This window comes from Chrysemys picta, chromosome 8 (assembly GCF_011386835.1).
Source record: "Chrysemys picta bellii isolate R12L10 chromosome 8, ASM1138683v2, whole genome shotgun sequence".
NCBI lineage: Eukaryota > Metazoa > Chordata > Testudines > Emydidae > Chrysemys > Chrysemys picta.
In genome coordinates, this window is record NC_088798.1 from 63,272,416 (window position 1) to 63,291,724 (window position 19,309).

Sequence of the window (19,309 nt, forward strand, 5' to 3'; positions counted from 1 at the left end):
GGAGTGGGTGGGTGAGATTCTGTGGCCTGCGTTGTGCAGGAGGTCAGACTAGAATCATTAGATGATCATAATGGTCCCTTCTGACCTTAAAGTCTATGGGTCTATAAGAAGAAACTGAGGCAGGAGGATCAGCCAATCGGAGCAGGGCAGAGAAAGAATGTTCAAAGATCCCTGCTGTGGCTGCTTCTGTTCTTATAACAGGAGCTCCCTGAAGATGGAGCAGGCTTGGTGCAGATGGACTCCGCAGAGAATTTAGCTGCCAAATTTCACGTTCCTGGAGGTATTAGGCTAGGCCCTCCTCAAGCGCCCTCGCAAGGAAGGAAGGTGCTTGGCAGATGCCTGGCCTCAGTTTCCTTCCCAACTAGGGTGACCAGATGTCCCGGTTATATAGGGACAGTCCCAATATTTGGGGCTGTCTCTTATATAGGCGCCTATTACCTCCCACCCCCTGTCCCAGTTTTTCACACTTGCTCTTTGGTCACCCTACTACCAACACTCCTCCAACACTCTCTTGGACTGAGAATACCCTCGTCATGGAGTAATTTATCATTATACATGTCTCAAAGGCATATAGCAAGTCCCATATCGTAACTCCAAATACCTCTGGCTCTACTGCCTTTTGTCACTCACTTCTCCCTCAGTCCCCAATCTCCCTTTAAGGGGAGATATCCTGGGCTTGTCCCTATCATCCCCTAATGGAGTTCAAAGACTCAAACAAAGCAACACTGCAAACAACAGCCACTCACCCTGGGGTTAGGGAAGGGCTTACACCCCATCTGGGTTCTTTCCTTGCTCTGTGTATGGACTGAAACCACAGGGCCCTCTAGGCCTTCCTTCACCCCAGCACTCACAGAGATTGGCAGGTAATGTCCCCACTACTGCTCTGCAGACCCTTGGCTTCCTTCAGCCTCTGTTCTCTCCCTCTTCCCTGCCCCTCCTTATACAGGACAATGGCCACAGGAGCACTCCCTGGGCTCTGGAGTTCCTACCACCCAGGACCCCCTACTTCTGGCCTGTCTCTCTCTTCTCCCTGGCTCTCAAGCCTCCTTATATGTCTTCTGACTCCAGGTGCTACCCTGCCCTCTAATCAGCCCTAGCCAGGGCACACCTATTTAGTCACAGGACTGAGGCCCTCTCCCTTAAAGGGGCTCATGCTATGGTGTGAATTCCATTAAAGGGGCCAGTTCAATTGGTGGTATAGTCAAGCACAGAGCTGCCTTCCAACCAGTTGATCTGAGTTTGATTCCTCACCAATGCAGCAGTGTGGCTTTACCAAGGGTCATGGTGGATTCTCCATCACTGACCATTTTTACATCAAGACTGGATGTTTTTCTAATGGATCTGCTCTAGGAATTATTTTGGGGAAGGTCTCTGGCCTGGGTTATACAGAAGGTCAGACTAGATGACCACAATGGTCCCTTGTGGCTTTCGAATCTCTATGAATCTATGAAAAACCCTATGACTCTGGTTCACAGCATGGGGGCACTAGAGCTTTGTAACTAAACATTTGTACATGTTTTTAAACATGGGGGGGGGGGGGGGGAATCAGATTTTTCCCTCAACTTGGTTTTGGAAACGGCGGAACCATTTTTGCAGAAACTTAAAAAAAAAAAATTCTTTATGAGGCAGACACATGACATGGACTATTTTAACCCAAATGGTTAAGTTTGGCAAATTTTGAAGCAACTGAAAACAGGATCTTATAATGGAAACTGTTACGCTAGCTTAAGTATAGATGGCTCTATCAGCTGGACCTATGACACAAGTGATGGTGTTATTATCTTATCTGCAAATGCTGTGGAGTGAACCGTGCTTGCCAGGAAAAGAAGCCGCGGAGTCAGGCTTCTCAAATACCTGCTGTGTGTGAAATAAAGAGGCAGTAAGCTTGTCAAACTCTTTGGATCGCCCAGCTTCAAGTGCCCCTACTGGCAGCTGAGTGCAACAAGAAAATGGCAAATTCAAGGGTGTCCTTAACTGCTTACGGACAAATCAAAAGCACAAGCCTGGGACATTAAATATGCTAGCTACCATGTCCCATCCCAAATCTGAGCAAAGTTAAGAAATTAAAGCTGTAGGGAGAACAATGTGGCTCATGGGGCAGGGAATCTAGATCCACTTCATTCTAAATGGGAACATGGCATGACTGTGAGCCTTTTAATGAGAAGTTTTGCTAAATGAAACAAAATGAAATAGGTTTAATCACATTGATTCATGTTTATGGAATGGGAAGTGACCTGTTTCAGGTCATCTCATACACTTGATGGTTGGGTGATTTCAGTGCATTTGGTGTACCCTTGCGTGTGCACAATTAACTCTTTAAAAACACTAGCAATGACATGTTGACCCAACGGCCTGCTCCCAAGCCACAACATCTGAGAGGCTAAGGCCTCGTCTACACTAGAAAAGGTTTGGTGGCATTGCTATACCAAACTTTCCTAGTGTAGATTCAGCTTATAGAGCAAAAGAGTGATGGTATAAGGAAGAAAACCCGGTGTCCTATGAGTCTGTCTCCTGCTCTCATCCTGGGAAACACTTCTATTAGTTACTTTGCTTCAAATAAATGGAGTATAAATAAGCTGATGAAGTCAAGATCCAGCTGAGATGAGTCCAATCAGATGGCACTGGAATGGTGAACCACAACCCATTTCTGTCTCTTCACCTGTAGGATACCTGACGGATAAAGATCTCCTGGAGTTTCTTATCCGGTGTCAAAATGGCTTGAAGGATAACGGCATTGTCATTCTCAAGGACAATGTGGCCCGGGAAGGCTGTATCATGGACCCATTGGACAGCAGCGTGATCCGAGATCTGAGCATCCTCCAGAGCCTCGTTGAGAAAAGTGGATTCACCATCCTGCAGCAGGAGAGGCAGGAGGGCTTCCCTGAGCAGTGTGTCCCCGTCTGGATGTTGGCCATGCAGAAGGACCCTGGCCTACCCTGAAAGGGGTTGTGTGTGGATATGAAGCCCCTGAAACATGACTGATGCTCAGGACTTGCGATGAGAGGAAGAAGAGAAAATGTCTGCTAAAATCCCACTATTAGTGTAGCTCTACTACTACAGCTACAGGGCTCTGCCCCCCCGAATGATCATGAGAGTAACTACACCTGAACCAGGGCATGCCAGGAACTACCCTGTTCCCAAAACCAGGCTGCCTCGTCTTCACATCTTCTACTAATAGGCCTCCTCTCTGTGAGATTTCTATTTTGTTAAAGGGATAAAACTCATCTGTGAGAAAATAATTAGGCTAAAGCTTTCCAAAGTGACATGAGAGTCTCAGATTTTGGGTGCCGCATTTGAGACGCCATAATGAAGCCTGTTTTTTTCAGAGGCTGGATGCTCAGCTCTTCCTGGAAATCAGGGCCCCTTTAGAAGATTCAAGTTGGACATATACATTACTTCTCTTCTGAAAATCTCAGTTTAACTTCATATCTGTGTGGCTAATAATACCATAGATTATTGGAACTGAAAATGTCAGGAGTGTCTAATCTATTTACTGTCAGTAATGCTGTTTGTTTATTTATTTATTTATTTTTGCATTTCACTCAGTTTGGATGGTGAAACTAATCTGGTCAATTTCATATTTTTAAGTCAATTTCACTTCCTTCTTCCCCTGCCCTAGAAGGATGCTGTTATATTAGGATTCTCAACACTTCTGGGGAAAGTGTCAATGACAAAGATCTACATTGTAAAAAGCTGTTCGCACTGAAAACTTTGCAAAATGGTTTCTACGTGTATTAAGTTGCGGAAAACATTTGTTCTAAAACCAAAAGCTACATTCACAGCAGAAACTGCTTGGGTTACATACAACCATGAGGTCCTTTCTTTCCTACTGTTGCGGGTTTCACTGAGAGGCCAGCAGGCCTAGTGGGCAGGTCATGGCCTGTCAATTTCTCAGTGCCCCCAAAGTTCACCCACATGTACTGGGTTGGTATGTAGTGGGACCCAGCCCACCATCTCCATCAGGTCCCAGCCCAGGGCCCATGGGGGAGAGGTGTGGAACATGTTGGTCACCTCCCTGCTCTCTGTCTGGTTTGGCGTGTAGGCACAGACCACTTTCTCCCCAGTGGGGGTTCCCAGTCAGTGAAGTAAGCATTTTGCAGCTGTCTTGGTAGTGTCCAATTATTCTCCCTCTGCAGAGAGTGGGTGAAGCCTCTACCCTCCTGGTTGAGTCTAAGCCACAGTCCAGTCCCTCTCCCATGGATCACTTTGTCCCTAGAAGCTTCAAATTTTCTTCCTCCCTTTGAACAGCCTCCCTGCTTGACTATCCGAGTCCCCTTTTGAGCAGGGACAGGGTCCACTTGGCCCAGTACTGCTCCATCAGTCTCTGTGGGAGGGTGTCTCTAAATCCCATCACACCCATATTCAAAACAAGTCTGACATGATATGCAGGGCTAATGGCATTTCAAGGGGTGTTAACAGTGAGGCTAAGGGATATTACTAGTACAATATTGAATTAATTAACTGTACTAAGCTACGGAGGATGTTACTTTAACCCAAAGGCATCTATGATTTATATTTAAACAGCTTGGGTTTGACATTACTAGTAATCATATATCCCCTCGCCTCTGTGCTATCCAGAGATTATACACAGAATAGCTTCTTGTTTCACTTACACATGCACAAGGAGAGCTGGAGAAGTTCCAGTTCATGAAGGATTTTGAATTTTCAAAATTTGGCTTCATTACGAATTGGAGTGAAAACTGAACATTTCAAAATTCTCTGCAAAAGAAAATGCCTGGGAGAAAATAATTTGGTGCAGGTTGATCAAAACATTTCATTTTGACATAACATTTTGTTTTGATTTTGACTTTTATTATGATAGTGAATATAAAAATTCCAAAGTGCAAAGTCATTTCAAAAAGAAAAATCAAAAATTTTGTTTACCTGGTTTTCTTCCAAAATGAAATTCCAGCAAAATCAGCCTGATTTCATGAAGTGTTTCAATTTTGATGGCACTGCATTGTCCGACAGACTGTGGGGTCTCTGTCAAATATTATCAAAAGTCAGATTAACCCCATATAGTGCTCTGGAGCCAGCGGGTTTAGCAAAACTCCTTTGGGTGTGTGTCTGTTCAGTTGTATTTTTAAGGAAAAGCACCTTGTGTCATTCTTCCATAATAACCCCCCAGATCTTATTTAATTGCATAACTCAACGGTTCTAGAAATATAATCACCTTTGTGTGTGAAGTCATCTGTTTGTACAAGATGGCTTCTTACATTAGTCCTTAAACTGTAGTTGTGTGCTCTGTGCCCTCCTGCTATTTCTGGCATTAAGGGACACACAGCACTGGTGCTTCGGTGAACATTCTGGAATATCATATGACACAACTGCTTGTAGATCACTTGGCGCTTCTAGATCACAGTGCCACATGACACAGCTGCTTCTAGAATGTGTTGGTAAAATTCTTCCATTTTAGTAATTTGGTGGCAGAAGATTAAATTAGAGAAGTAGAGAATGTTTTAGAAAAACAGAGTTGAATAGTCAAAGTCTGGAAATTTTGCCCTGAGAGCTAAGAGGGTCTTAGTGATCTTTTCATTCTCACGAGACTGCTAACAAATGCACCACCTGTGGTAGTGGTTGGTTAGACATAGAGATATATGTAGCATCCTCACTGTTCTCCATCAGGTGATGGTCCCTATGTGTATGCCACTATGGGTGAGCATGGACTCCATGTGCCTGCGACTGGAAAATTTTTACTAGCTGTGTTCAGTGTGTCCTGGGTCGCCTCATGTGCCAAGCCAAGGGCAAAAGGTGAGGCACTAATCACCTGCCTCTCTAGTTCCTTCTACTGATCATGGCAGCTTTGCTAGTGTTCCCACTTAGATTCTAGCCTTTCCCATAAATAGTTTACCTTTAGGTAGTTTAGAAGCATTTTGGTGCCTGGGGGTGCTCCCCACTCTGTTACCTCCCCACCTCCATATGGGGTTCTTGGTAAGCCTAAAATTCCTGGCTTCAGATCCTCTGTGGACTGCCCCCAGGTCTACCCGGTGAGTGATCCTCACAACTCGTGCTTATATTGCCTTCGAGAATCTCACGTTCCCTCCAAGTGCAATGTTTGCTGTTTGTTTCTACCTCAAACTCGGCAGTGCTGAGAGCTCCGGCTCTAAAGGCACCTAATGGAGCTGCTGATGAGGCCCCAGTCTGACCGTGGGTCAACTGACCCCCTCTACATCAGCAGGAAGTACCTAGCAGTGCTCTTCCTGACAAGAAGCTCTTGAGCGCCAACTGTCAGAGACCAGGCCTAAGGACTAAGGAGGAGGGTAAAAACAAACATGCCTATAAGAAATGGGAGACATCCTCTTCCAAGGCCTCTGAAAAGAGGATTGCCTCCTTCCACCTTCTAAATCAGGTGACACTTTGCACACTGGGATGGGTGTGTCAGGACCAAAGGAGGAGCCTGGGTCCAAACCACCGGTACTGAGAGCCAAGAGCACCTGAAACATCCAGCTGTGGAAGGGGAGGGGCAGGCCCACGTCAGCAAAAAAGAAAAGAGAACGATCACCGTCTGCGTCCACGGTACTGCACTACAGCGGGAAGGAGGACTCGGCGGTACCGACATTCACTGCCTGACCAAAACTGGCACTGTTGGCTCCATCAAAGATGCAGAAGTCCCACCCGCTCCCCACCAGCTAGACCTGGGTACACTGCCCTGGAGACCCTGGCTCTTTATTCAGAGTCGCTGAGAGTTGAGGAACTGGTGGTCCTTAGGGAGATACCCACACTGTTGGTGCACCGTTCACCAGTGCCACCCATCAGCCAAAGTATCACAAGGCATACGGCACCAACAGCTCCACCAGTGGAATCTGAACTTAGGGTCATGCTCCATTTTGGGTCTGGGGTCTTCATCCCACCCCTTTTGTACCCCATGGGAGGGGTAAGGAGTGAGGTTGTGCTGCAGTCAAGGACCGGCATTTCTTTGGTCTTTTAGTGTTTTATACCTTCCCCCTGCCAAACCCCTTTGCCCCTCCTGACTGGTTGCTTGACTTTGGCTTGAGATAGGGGTTGAGGCAGTCTTAAAGTGTACTCTCGAGTAACACTTTAACTGCTCTTATCTGTTCCCATTGTACTAACAAATCCAGCGGACTAGGCAGAAGCAACATCACAGTGTCTTTGTCCTTTGTTTACACATATTAGTATAAGAGTATCAAAAAGTCAAACCCAAAATTCTATCCCAGGCTAAGAAACAGACCTATATACTAACATAAAGTAAGACATTGTTATCTGTGAAATACATTTCTTATTGGTAAAAATGTCTTTTCTATGTTTTGTACTTGATTTTTCTCTGAATTTCCAGAATACACACACAAACACACCCACTTCCAGATCTTCATAGAGATGTATTTTCCCAGTTAATCGAAATGACCAGATCTTAATGTCATAGAAAAGGGCACATTTCGTGATTCTCACATCCTCAGAAATTCATGTGTCATGGTTGTTTTGCTTCCACAGTAAAATATCAAGGATTCTCTGGTGACATAATGAACCACAAGAGCAGAGATTCAATAACATTTTAGCTTCCTTCTTTTCTAAGGTGTATTTTAATTAAAGCAGTTAGCTAATGTGTGCCACTCTCTAGGGCACCTAAAAAATCTTAATGATTTTGGGACAGAGAACATCTCTGTCAGAGGTTTGCACAACACCTAGCACAAAAGGCAGGGTCTCTTGGCTCTATCACACCAATAATAATTAATAATTAATAGTACCTTAATTTAAAATTGCAGCAGACCTTGCTTGGATAACCTTCTATGCAAGATCAATTGCTCTTTTGTGTTCAAAGGCTGATTCACAGACTTTTGTTACTCTTTCTCAACTCCTGTATTACTTAAGTTGTAAAACATTCATCTAGTGGTGTCATTGGCTTCACTGGGACTTCGAATCCTGTTTGCTTGATGCTCATTTAGGGCTAGATACTGCTCCATTGAAGTCAAGGAGAATTTTGTCCAGGAGCAAGCCTTAGACACAAATTCAAAAAAAGCGTCTCTATTCAGGTCCATGCTGAACAAGAAATTCCTTGTGAGTAATTCATTAGACAGGTTTAGCCTCTTTTCCTGCTTGCGAACCAGCCACAAAAAAAGCGTACGTTTCCTCAGTTTTATTCATTATTAAAAAGAATTTGCTACAGAACTTACGTGGATAATGCTTTGGTGTTGTTGGGGACTTGACTTGATATTGGAAATTCAAAATCTGAAATGGGTGTTGATTAGTTTGGAATGCATATTTGTGTATAGTATCACATGAATGAGCATGAAGCTTAGAATGAAGTGTCCTAGGCAAATATTCACATATATAACATCAAAATTTGCTTTCTGTTAATATTCCCTAATGACATTTTTGGACCACTTCTGCCAGTATATTTCTTTGCTAGAATACAAACGGAAAGCAAACACAAAAGCGGTATATATGAAGTTGAGGCAAATTCAGTTTTTTTATTCAAGTGAATATTCCTGGCAAATGTTTAAATGATCATCCACCTCTAACTACTAAAAACCCCAAACAAAATAAAACCCTCTCAAAATAAAATATTACTATATCTACCTAATTCTCCCCCTGGACCAAGGAAGCTCAGAAGTTGTTAAAGTAACTTGTGAGACCAGTGGGTGAAAATGGCTGTTCTTTGTATTTTCAATGGAAATAAAAGCAATAAACTAGTCAATGCTTAATTTGTGCTGGGGTTTGCCAGGGCTCTAGGTTTGGCAGTTCATAGCCCTGGAACCTCTGGGTTTGCTGCCTCACTTATGAATGGAAAAAAAATTGCTTGAGCCCCTGCACCTCTTTCATTATAAATTAAGCACTGAAACTAGTATCAGAAAGATTACCAGTAAGAAATAATAAAAAGCCCAGATCTGACTAAAGTGGCACCACATACTAGACATGCTCAGCACATGGCCAGTGCTCAATAAATAAATAATTAACACTACTCTATTCCTTTTAGGTTCTTATACTGCCCTCCTCATTGTACATTAAGCACCTTCTAGTTGTACATTAACTGGTGTGAGTAGTATCTTGCCCCTAGTAAATGTCAAAATGCGATTGAGGGATAATAGATTGATCTAGAGAGAAGGTAAGGATGACTTCACCAGAAGTGATGTCACTAGCTACATCACAGGAAATGACGATGACATGAAAGTGACTATGTCACCGGATGTGCTGTTATGACCTCAACCCTGTCCTTCTGGGATCTGGTCCTTCCAGCCTCTGACTCCCAGTGGGAAGGCCCACCTTAGAGAGGGAAACCAATAGAATTTGGTGTTTGGCCCAGAACCTGTAACTCAGTCCCCAGTAAATAGTGCCACCCCTAAAAACGATAAAGAAACAACTAAAAGCATGAAAAAAATCTAAAATGTAAAAACAAAGATGTGTGCAAAGAGACTTGTTAAAGAAAACAATAGACGTTTGTACATCTAAATGGTAACTAAAAACACCCTGATATGGTTGCCCACATGAATATCTGGACATGGGCTTGACCCAAACCCCTAGGACCTCCCCAAGGGTCACTTTCCCTAGGGAGGTAAACAATGGGATTTGGTAGATGGCCCAGAACCCCTATACCAGTGACTGGTAAGTAGCGCCCCCTCTAAAAATGGTAAAGAAACAAAGAGAAAAACATGAGAAAAGCTAAACTGTAAAAAGGTGTTTTAAAATACTTGCAAGCTCATGAAGATCATTCTAATCCTTAATAGTTAGGCATTGTTTTAAACTCTGAAGCATTAGGTTTTATAACCCCTTTAATTTTCTTGTTAGCATTAACTATTTTAACTCTGGATATTCTTGTTATCCATTAACTGTCCAGTCCTTCTTAGGATCTTGTTAAGTTCTTGGCATGAATGATGTCCTGTGACAGTGATTTCCACTGTCCAATTACACATTGTGAGAACATTTCTTTGAACCTAGTCATTATCTAAAGTAGTCCAACATCAAGCAACCAGCTAAGGCACTGATCTTGCAGCTTCCTGAATGTGGGAGGACTACCACGCACCTTCACAGTCTCCTTGATTTCAATAGGACTGCTCATGTGCTCCAACTTCCTCACATGCTTAGAAGTGTTTGCTGGATTGGGGCTGGGCTGGAGCTCTCAGCACCTCACAAGCAACCTTCATTCACTAACTCAAAAATGCACCCCACAAGCAATCAAAGGTGCAATCAACTAATCATCCAACCAGCTCTAGCAGCCAACAAACCACTCCTCAACTAATCAGAGTCAAAATGCATTAAAATTCACCTCTAAAGCATTTGGCAATGACTAGGTATTAGGTGCACTGTGATTGCTGCTTATTATATCAAATATGACACTCTTTTAGTTTATCTCCACCTGCTTTGTCCCATATGTTAAGACTGTACGTTCTTCAGGGACAAGGAGTGGACTGTCTTTTTATTATATGTCTGTAGAGGGTCTAGTACAGGGGTCTCTAGGCACTTCCGTAATACAACTAATAAACAATAAAACAACAGTTACAATTGTTATGACTGTTCCAAAAACAACCCAGCTGCACAGCTCCAGAGAACAATACTCAGCATTTCGGGCCTGCAGGAAGATCTGACATTCTGAAATTCCCTTGCATCCCTATTCAGAATGAAAAGTCTGAAATTTCAAAATTCACTGTGAAAAAACATTCTGAAATATTTTGTTTTGGAAGCCTTGATAGGACTGTAGCAAAATGTTTCATTATGATTTTATCATTTAAACTTTTATATTAATATAACAATATAAGAATTCAACTATTTTGTACTATATTATACTATAAAATAATTGACTTATGATTATATTTGTTCTAATAATATAAAACAGTTGACTTATATTATATAGTTGGAAGGATAAAATCATAATTTCCTGCTGTAAATTTTGACAAAATGTTGCCATTTACTCAAATCAGCATTTCCCAACAGAAAACTGTTCTGCTGGAAAATAATTGACCAGCTCTATTTGCAATCATTTTAGCAGTATTAGTTGTGAATGACACCCAGAAATACTATGTTATCATACAGGCGTCAAAGCCACCTAAGGGATTTGAATGCCAAATTCTCATTGGAAATTAACGCCTTGGTCCTTGGATATTACACGAATAGGGGCAATATAGCATTAGTAATATGAATCCCATTAGGGAGAGGCTTTGTAGCTTATCCTGCAACGTATCCTGAATGCTTTTGTGTCTCCACTTTTCCACTTCCTTAATCCAGCTTTCTTGGAGCATTTTATATGGCATGTCAGACAGTAGGCCTGTCCAGAAGAACTTGACTGTTATATGTGATTAAAACCAGTTACGGTACTTCCCATTTCTGCTCTCTCCCTTTGATACTTCTGCAACCATGCCAAGGAAATACCTCCTCTGTTCGCCAGCACTGATTTGTTCTTCACTGGAATGCGGTGATGTCCAAGAAGGAAAACAGATCGCCTTTGATTTGAAGAGGAGGTAATTCTGTTTATCTGAGAGCAATAACAACACACTATATTTCAACTTGCAGGGCAATACTGTGTCTTTAAACTGATGTCAAGTGGGTGCTCTAAGACCCTTGGAGCAAAAAGCTCATAATACCCTAATAATAATAAATAACAACCCTTAGCACTTGTAGAGTACTTTTCAGCCACAGATCTTGAAGCATTTCACAAAAGTGGTTATTATTGGCACTTTGAGTGGGGAAACTGAGGCACACAAGTTCATGCCAACCATTTTAAACTTGGGATACATTAAATTTAGATTTCATTAGGAAGAGCAGGTGCTCAGCACCGCTGTAAATTAGACTACTTATTTAGTAAAGCTGGTGGAGAAATACTAGCAGAAATATGCAAAAAAATGTTGGAAATGTTTTCTTTTTTCTCCCTATATTTGAAATTTTTCACATTGAAATTTTGAGACTGTTCTGGTGTTCCGGTGTTTTGGTAGCTAGATATGAAGGTAGGGCCAGATTTATAAAGGTACTTTGGTGCTGTCACCAGGGGCTGGCCCATTAAGGGGAGGCAGCGCTGAGCCTGCCTGTGACAGGTTCATGTGACAGGCTCCTGTAAGATAGAACAAGTCAACCCAGACCCACCTTGAAATAATAACTACATAAGAGCCTGATTGGTAGCTAGTTAGATAATGAAGAAGGGTTACCTGGACTCAGCCCGGTGTTTCCTTGAGACAGGAAGCTCCTGAGGAGAGGTGCTCCCAGGAGAGCTTACCAGAGCAAGGGGCTTAGAAGGTGTGATCCTTAGAGAGTGGAGATTTCTAAGGGAAGAGCTAGAGCTGTCAGGTCTCCAGAAAGGCCTGGTCCCGGAAAAGGGACTTCCCAGGTAGTGGCTGGAAGCCCAGCCTGTTGGGAACTACATATTGCCCTAGAGAAGAGCTGCAGTTGACAGACCTCCATGGACCCCTGGCTCTGAGGAAGGACTCTCTCCAGGTGGCAGCAAGGTGCCTATCTCTAGGGAAGAGGTCCAAGTCGAAAGACTCCTGCTGGTAAAGGGCCTGACTGGAGGGGAGTGGTGGACTCGGGTGGGAAGAAATAAACTAAGACTGACTCTGTCTCTCACCTAACACGCTGGGGTGAAGGTTTGCTTATATACTTAAAGGGCATCAACAGGTGTAGACTTCTTAGAATGGGTGCTGTTCCCTATGTAAAGACTCATTGATCTTATTGACAGCACATTAGGGGAAATTGAGGCAGGGAGTGCTGCAGTGCCACACTTGCCCAGCAGGAGGTGATACAAGTCATGTAAGTTTTGTGACAGGTCCCTAAAGCTGCAGATCAGCACCTAGTGGGACTTTCCAAAATGCCTAGGCCCATGGAATTAGGTGCTTTTTTTTCAAGCTTTTCTCCACAGCCATGAGGGCTAGAAACTTACTTTTTGCCCCCCCCCCCCCCCCCCAGTGAAAGCTGAGTTTCTCACATAGTCACATGACTCCAGGAGTCTCCACCAGGCGCAGGGCCTGAGTGTGCCAGGTGCTGCACAGACATAGAATGGAAGACACTCCCTTTCCTGAAGATCTTATGATCTAAAGAACAAAGCAGACAAACACAAATAGGCAGCAAATAAGTCATTTTCAGAAACCCAGGACCAACCATTTACAAACTCTCCCAGTCCCAACTTTCTGCTCCAGTAACATCCCTTCCCTTGTTCCCTGAATCCAACTGCCACAGCCAATGTCCTGTCACTGAGTTCTTTCTCCCCACTCAGAACAGTGAGCCTCACTCTGGAGCCAGACACCATTTTTTTTTTGAAGGGTTAAAAAATGTATGATGTTATGCTCTCAGTCAGTTGCCAGCCCTGTATCCAGCTTGTGATCTATGACCTGAGTTTTTTAAAGATGTCTTCTTCACCTTCCCTTAAACAGAGCAAAATTAGAGACACATGGTGGGAAAGATACATGGAGAAGATATGCATATCCACCTATCCACCTTATGAAGAATAAAGGTCAGGGAAAATAACTTGTCACTGTCATCTCCAGTAAGCAGTAATCTGTTTTGTATCTTGGGTAATGATGCCATGTTATTCCTCATACTTTCTGAGGCCTCAGAGCTACCAAACTAGACTTGTCTCCAGTACTTTTTTATTATGATTCTATCACCAGACCAGATGTCACGCCCCTTGAAGATGCAGCTAGCCCTCCATGTGCCATCAGTTAGTGTGATCCCCCAAGCATGGAACTGCCTAGGGCCTCCACCAAGGTTGTGATCGCCGATCTGACTATAATGGATCTAAGTGGCTTGAAAGTACCAGCAGCTATTAAGAGGTAGAGGCATCCCCTCCGCTATGACCCAGCTACTCCATTGTGGTGATGTACAGCTGGGAGGAGGAGAATTCCTGCACAGGATGTCTGCAGACTGCCCTCACCAACACAGGGGATATGCTGTGGGTGGGGCTCGAGCACACACTGCTAAGTGGATTCTGAGCAGCTCCAGGCTGAAGTGCTGCCATAGGCCACCAAGGCAGGGTTAACATAACTTAGAGCAACCCCCAGACTACATAAATTACTCTGGGAGACATTTGTCCCATCATCGGCCCAGAATCCTGGGGGTAGAAAGGTAGCTTAAAGACAGTTGCCCCGTTCCCCCTGGGCTGCAGCTAAGTATTTGCAATCTCGCCTGGCGTCTTTGTGTCCCACCCTTTGCCTGATCCACAGAGGCTGTGAGTCTGCTACAGCCCCCAGGTACAAATGTTTAGCTCAAGCTATAGAGGCTCAGGCGTGGCGCTCTGGAGGTCCCTGGTGTCGTCACAAATCTATACCGTCCCTAGAGTGTCTTCCTCTAAGCAGGAGGACCACTGGCTCCTGCTCACCTGGGACCAGGTAAAGTAGAAAAGGAATCTATTTGGTTTACAGCTCCCCTAGACACAGGTATTAGTATCTAGTTGGATTTTTCCACCTCCTGGGTTAATTGTCTCAGAGGAGAGCCAGCACTGACCCCCCACTGAGCTAACCCAGGGCTAGATGACATGAAACTAGGACTGATTGAAATGTGTGCTGAATGAAATATAAATGAGCGGTCCCTCCTAAGATCAGAGTGCCCTTGGCAAGCCTCTTAAAATCACAACTCATAAAATAAACAGACTCCAGCAATTACCCGCCACTTGCTCCATCTCAGCAGCCACATCAATGCCACAAAGAGTTAATAAACCTCCCCAACAAAATCGCCACCCCAGTCCCTGCAGCTGAGGCTCCCAGGGCAGGGCGAGCTGTCAGCAGAGGCTAAGTGATTTAGTAAAACATTAATGTTCCCGGAGGAGTCGTATTTGGGCTGCGTGGGTTTGGCGAGGGAGGCTGCCCTGACCAGCTTCCCTGATTCCAATTACCAAAGGGAAAACAGACCGTTGAAGAGGCCTTTGTTTTGACACCAGCTGTAGACTTACTCTCTGCCAGTTTCCTTACTCCCTACTGTGATCTTCCCCTCTGCTGTAATCTGGACCGTTGATCTGCTAGGCCACTTCAATCCTTGACTTTGGGAGCCAGCCTTACCCTGCTCTGCTGTGAGAACCCCCACTCCTGGGCTGTTCACACACAGCCTCTAACATGTAAGCTGCTCCCAGCTACTTGCAAGCGAATGACACTAGCCAATATCTCCGGTCCCAGACACAACCCTGGGAACCTCCATCTTGCAGTGTCCAGTGATGCCCGCTGGACGCTGCAAGCGTATATGAGTTTGTCAATTTAACAAAGAAATTGATATGTACCAGGCTTGTTCTCCCAAAGGGCGCCTCTGGCATGCTTCAAACCAAACGCACTGCTTCAGGTAGAATAAACAAACAGATTTATTAGCTATAAAGATAGATTCTAAGTTATTATAAGTCAAAGCATACCAAGTCAGATTTGGTCAAATGAAATAAAAGCAAAACACGTTCTAAGCAGATCTTAACACTTTCAATGTCCTTACAAACTTTGATGCTTCCCACCACCGGCTGGCTGGTTGCTCTTCAGCCAGGCTCTCCCCTTTGATCAGTGCTTCAGTCGCTTAGTGGTGGTGGTGTCTGTAGATGTAGGTGGAAGAGAGAGAGAGCATGGCAAATGTCTCTCCCTTTTATCATGTCCTTTCTTCCCTCTTGGCTTTGCCCCTACCTCAGAGTCAAGTGAGTATTACCTCATCGCAGTTCCAAACTGACCAAAGGGATGGGGTGACTTCCTCGAGAGTCTAACAGATTCTTTTGTTGCTGCCTAGGCCAGCATCTTTTGTTCCTGTGAGGCTGGGCTGGGTTTGTCCCATACCTACCCTGATGAGATGTGAACTGCCTCTCTACTCTTGGAGAGTTTTTGTCTGGGCTTGCTATAAGCCATGAGGACACATTTTCAGCATCACAACTATATACATGAAATTATAACCTATAACATTACTATAACAACAATGCTCAGAACATCATGAGCCTTCCAAAGACATCCGACATGACAAACTTTGCATTAGATACCACACAATCATTTTACAAGGATGAACATGGGAGTGCTGGGTGTTCCCCCAAGGTACAGAGCATCACACCTACCAAGGAATTAGAGATCTGATCACTTCTTCCCACAGGACTCTCCATGGTGAGGAACACTGGAGGGGGAAGAATGCCCCGAGGACACCCTAGATCCCCACTGCGGAGGTGGGGTTTGCTTCCCCCTCAGGCAGAACAGGCAGTGGTTTGGCCCCCAGGCTCATAGATCGCAGGAGATCTGTAGCAGGCCAGAGCTATCTGTGTGGCACCCTTGCTCCTCTGCAGTGACTCCTGGCTCCTCTCTCCTGTTGAGTTCTCTCCTCTACCTGGTAAGATGCAAGGAGATCATATGGGGCTAGGCTGCTCTGGCGCGTTCTGGCAACATGCAGGGCTGGATTTCCAATTAGGCACATGTCTAGGGGTGCCGGTGTTCTAGCTCTGAGCCGCCGCGGGCAGGCAGCAGGGGCCCCCAAACCTCCGAGCCGCTGCAGCAGGGAACCCTGAAGCTCCGAGCCCCTGCGGGCAGTGTGGAAGGGGAGCTTGGAGCTGGAGCTCCCGCAGCTGCCAAGCCGCTGGGGGTGCCTAGGGGTGCCCAAGGTGTAAATCCGGCCCTTGCAACATGGCCCTGAGACTGAGCGGGAAGTGTGCTCCTAGGGGTAGGGTGTTGGTAGGGACAGTGCCACCTTCCTTGGGGTGTCTCCTTCTCAAGGCTGCGCCTAAAGGCACAACCTAGTCCATAGGTTTTCATAGGTCTCAAAGGGCTTTGCGGCTGGGAAGGGTTAAGTATTCTTACCCCTCTTATAAGTGGGGAAACAGAGGTACAGAAAGATTACATGACTTGCCCAACATCACAGGGCAAGTCAATAACAGAAGTGGGGATCAAACCCAGATCTCCCGAGTCAGTCCTGTGCCTGACAAACTGGACCATGCTGCTTTCCAGCACCATAGCTCCCCCTGCGACAAATAGGTTTGCTCTGGGCTCTGTTTACTGCAGTGTATACCTGTCCGCCATTCAGGAGGGAACCACGTTAGTGCAAGGAGAATGACGTGTAGTGACAGCTCCTCTAGATTCCATCCCCCTAAGGGCTTGCTCCCGTTGGAAGCTTGGCAGGGCCTGTGCTGGGAATGTCTTGGTCTGGTAGGACTGGCTCTCCAGCCAGGACTGCAGAAATGAAAATCCAACACAAATCCACACGAGACACCCATGCAGTCTGAGACAGCCATTAGCTAATCTTCCCTTTGGCCAGCGCCTCTACCTCACCATCAAGGGAGCTTGGATTACAGAAGCTGCTCACTTAATGAGAGAGTCTCCAAAGGAAACTTGCTTCTCTGGCATGAAAATACAGAGGCAAATGAAATACTTGGCACTGTACAGATTCACGTGTCTCTTAGGAACCATCTGCACTAGAGCTGGAAGGTGGAATTTCCAGCTTGGGTAGACTGATGGGCACTAGCTTTGACTGAGCTAGTATGCTAAAAACAGCAATGTAGCTATGGCAGCGTGGGCAGCAGGAGGGATTCACTGCCCAACTACGTACCTTGGATCTGGGACAGGCATGGGTAGTCTGCCTGCCACCTGCACCACCATGGCAATGCTGCTAGTTTCAGCATGCTAGCTCAATCAAAGCTAGTGCACGTACATCTACGCGGGCTGGAAATTACCTCCCCAGCTGTAGTTTAGACATACCCTTAGGAGCTCAGAGCACTTAACATGCATTGAGCCGTATAGAACACTGTGAGATAAACAAGTGCTAATCCTGCTTTACAGATGGGGAAATTGAGGATTAGAGAGGTGAGTTGTCTTGCCCAATTTGAGACAGTGAGTCAGTGGCAGAACGGGGAATAGAACCTGGGTCTCCTGGCTCCCAGTCTTCAGGATGGGCTGTAAAACCAGGGTCTTGATTGTTTGTAGTCATTAAAAATCTCATGTGGCTTTCTGGCAGAGTAAAGGTGTTAACTTTTGTTTCCTGGCCAGATACCAGTTTGGCTGATTATATTCTTGCCTTTCTCAATTTCCCCTGCAGTTTCAACGGCATGCTCCATGCTTTACTTCCTGTAATAAGCTCTGTGTAACAGTGCTGTGTTTCATAGGTTCCAGCGCCAGAAGGGACCACTGTGATCATCTAGTCTGATCTCCTGAATAATACCAGAGAACTTCCCCAAAATAATTCCTGGTGTAGATCTTTAAAAAAAAAAACATTCAATCTTGATTTAAAAATTGTCAGTGATGGAGAACCCACCATGAACTTTAGTAAGTTGTTCCAATGGTTAATTATTCTCACCGTCAAAAATTTCGCCTTATTTCCAGTCTGAATTTGTCTAGCTTCAGCTTCCAGCCATTGGATCATACTATACTTTTATCTGCTAGACTGAAGAGTTCACTATTAAATATTTGTTCCTCATGTGGATACTTATAGACTGTAGTCAAATCAACCTTCTCTTTGTTAAGTTAAGTAGATGGAGCTGCTTGAGTCTATCACTATACGATATATTTTCTAATCCTTCAACCATTTTCGTGGCTTTTCTCTGAATCCTCTTCAGTTTGTCAACTTCCTTCTTGAATTGTGGCCATCAAAACTGGACACACTATTCCAGCAGCGGCTGCACCAGTGCCAAGTACAGAGGTAAAATAACCTCTCTGCTCCTAGTCAAGATTCCCCTTTTAATGCAACCCAGGATAGCATTAGCCTTTTGGCCACAGCATTGCACTGGGAGCTCATGTTCAGCTAATTATTCACCACGACCCGCAAATCATTTTCAGAGTCACTGCTTCCCAGGATAGTGTCCCCCATCCTCTAAGTATGGCTGTGATGGGATTCACTTGCCATTGCAGTGCCTCCTTGTGGTTGCATCTGAGGATTAGCTCCACTTTAGGTCTGATGCTGCTCTTCTGATGGCTGCTCATATTTCCCCTAGTTCTCCAGGATGCGGGTGCTCTCTTCTTCTCGAATCAGCCGTCCGCCCAGGTCGCTTATAGTCCTCCCCTTCTGGAGGTATCAAAGTCTGCATGCCGTTCCAGACAGTCTTCTGGTTGACGGCCTGGTCCTGCACCACTTTCCCAGAGCCTGGTAGGGAAACCTGGGCCCACCGACTTACTCCAGGTTCAAGAAACTATGGTCTTGCTCTCAGACCCTGTTGCTATTTTCCTGGACTCCTTCCTACTTCCCTTCTCTATCTTCTGCGCCCCTGCTCCTTCTGGGTGTGCTGGCCCAAGCTCCGCCTCCCAGGGAGTAACTGCAGACTACCTCCCCTTTTTTGACTTCTTGCCAAACTCTGTAGCCCCAAACAAACCTCCCTTCTCCTATGGCATGACTGCAAACTACTTCCCCTGCAGATCTCTTCTGTTCTCGGCTTCATCCCTTTATACGGGTCTTACTTGCTCCATTCCAGCTGAACATCACCTTCCATAGGCTTTATTGATCCCTGGCGTTC

The 19,309-nt window shown here is 45.1% G+C and overlaps 1 protein-coding gene across 1 annotated transcript in view; it reads left to right on the forward strand.

Annotated features, from left to right (window-relative positions):
* The window catches only part of NTMT2 (N-terminal Xaa-Pro-Lys N-methyltransferase 2), a 28,412-nt gene extending 17,964 nt beyond the window's left edge, over positions 1-10,448 (forward strand). The window contains exon 4 of the mRNA XM_005283379.4: positions 2,666-10,448. Coding sequence (XP_005283436.1) covers positions 2,666-2,940 — 275 coding nt within the window. The 3' untranslated portion in view covers positions 2,941-10,448. The remainder of the gene's footprint in view (positions 1-2,665) is intronic.
* The last annotated feature ends 8,861 nt before the right edge of the window (positions 10,449-19,309 follow it).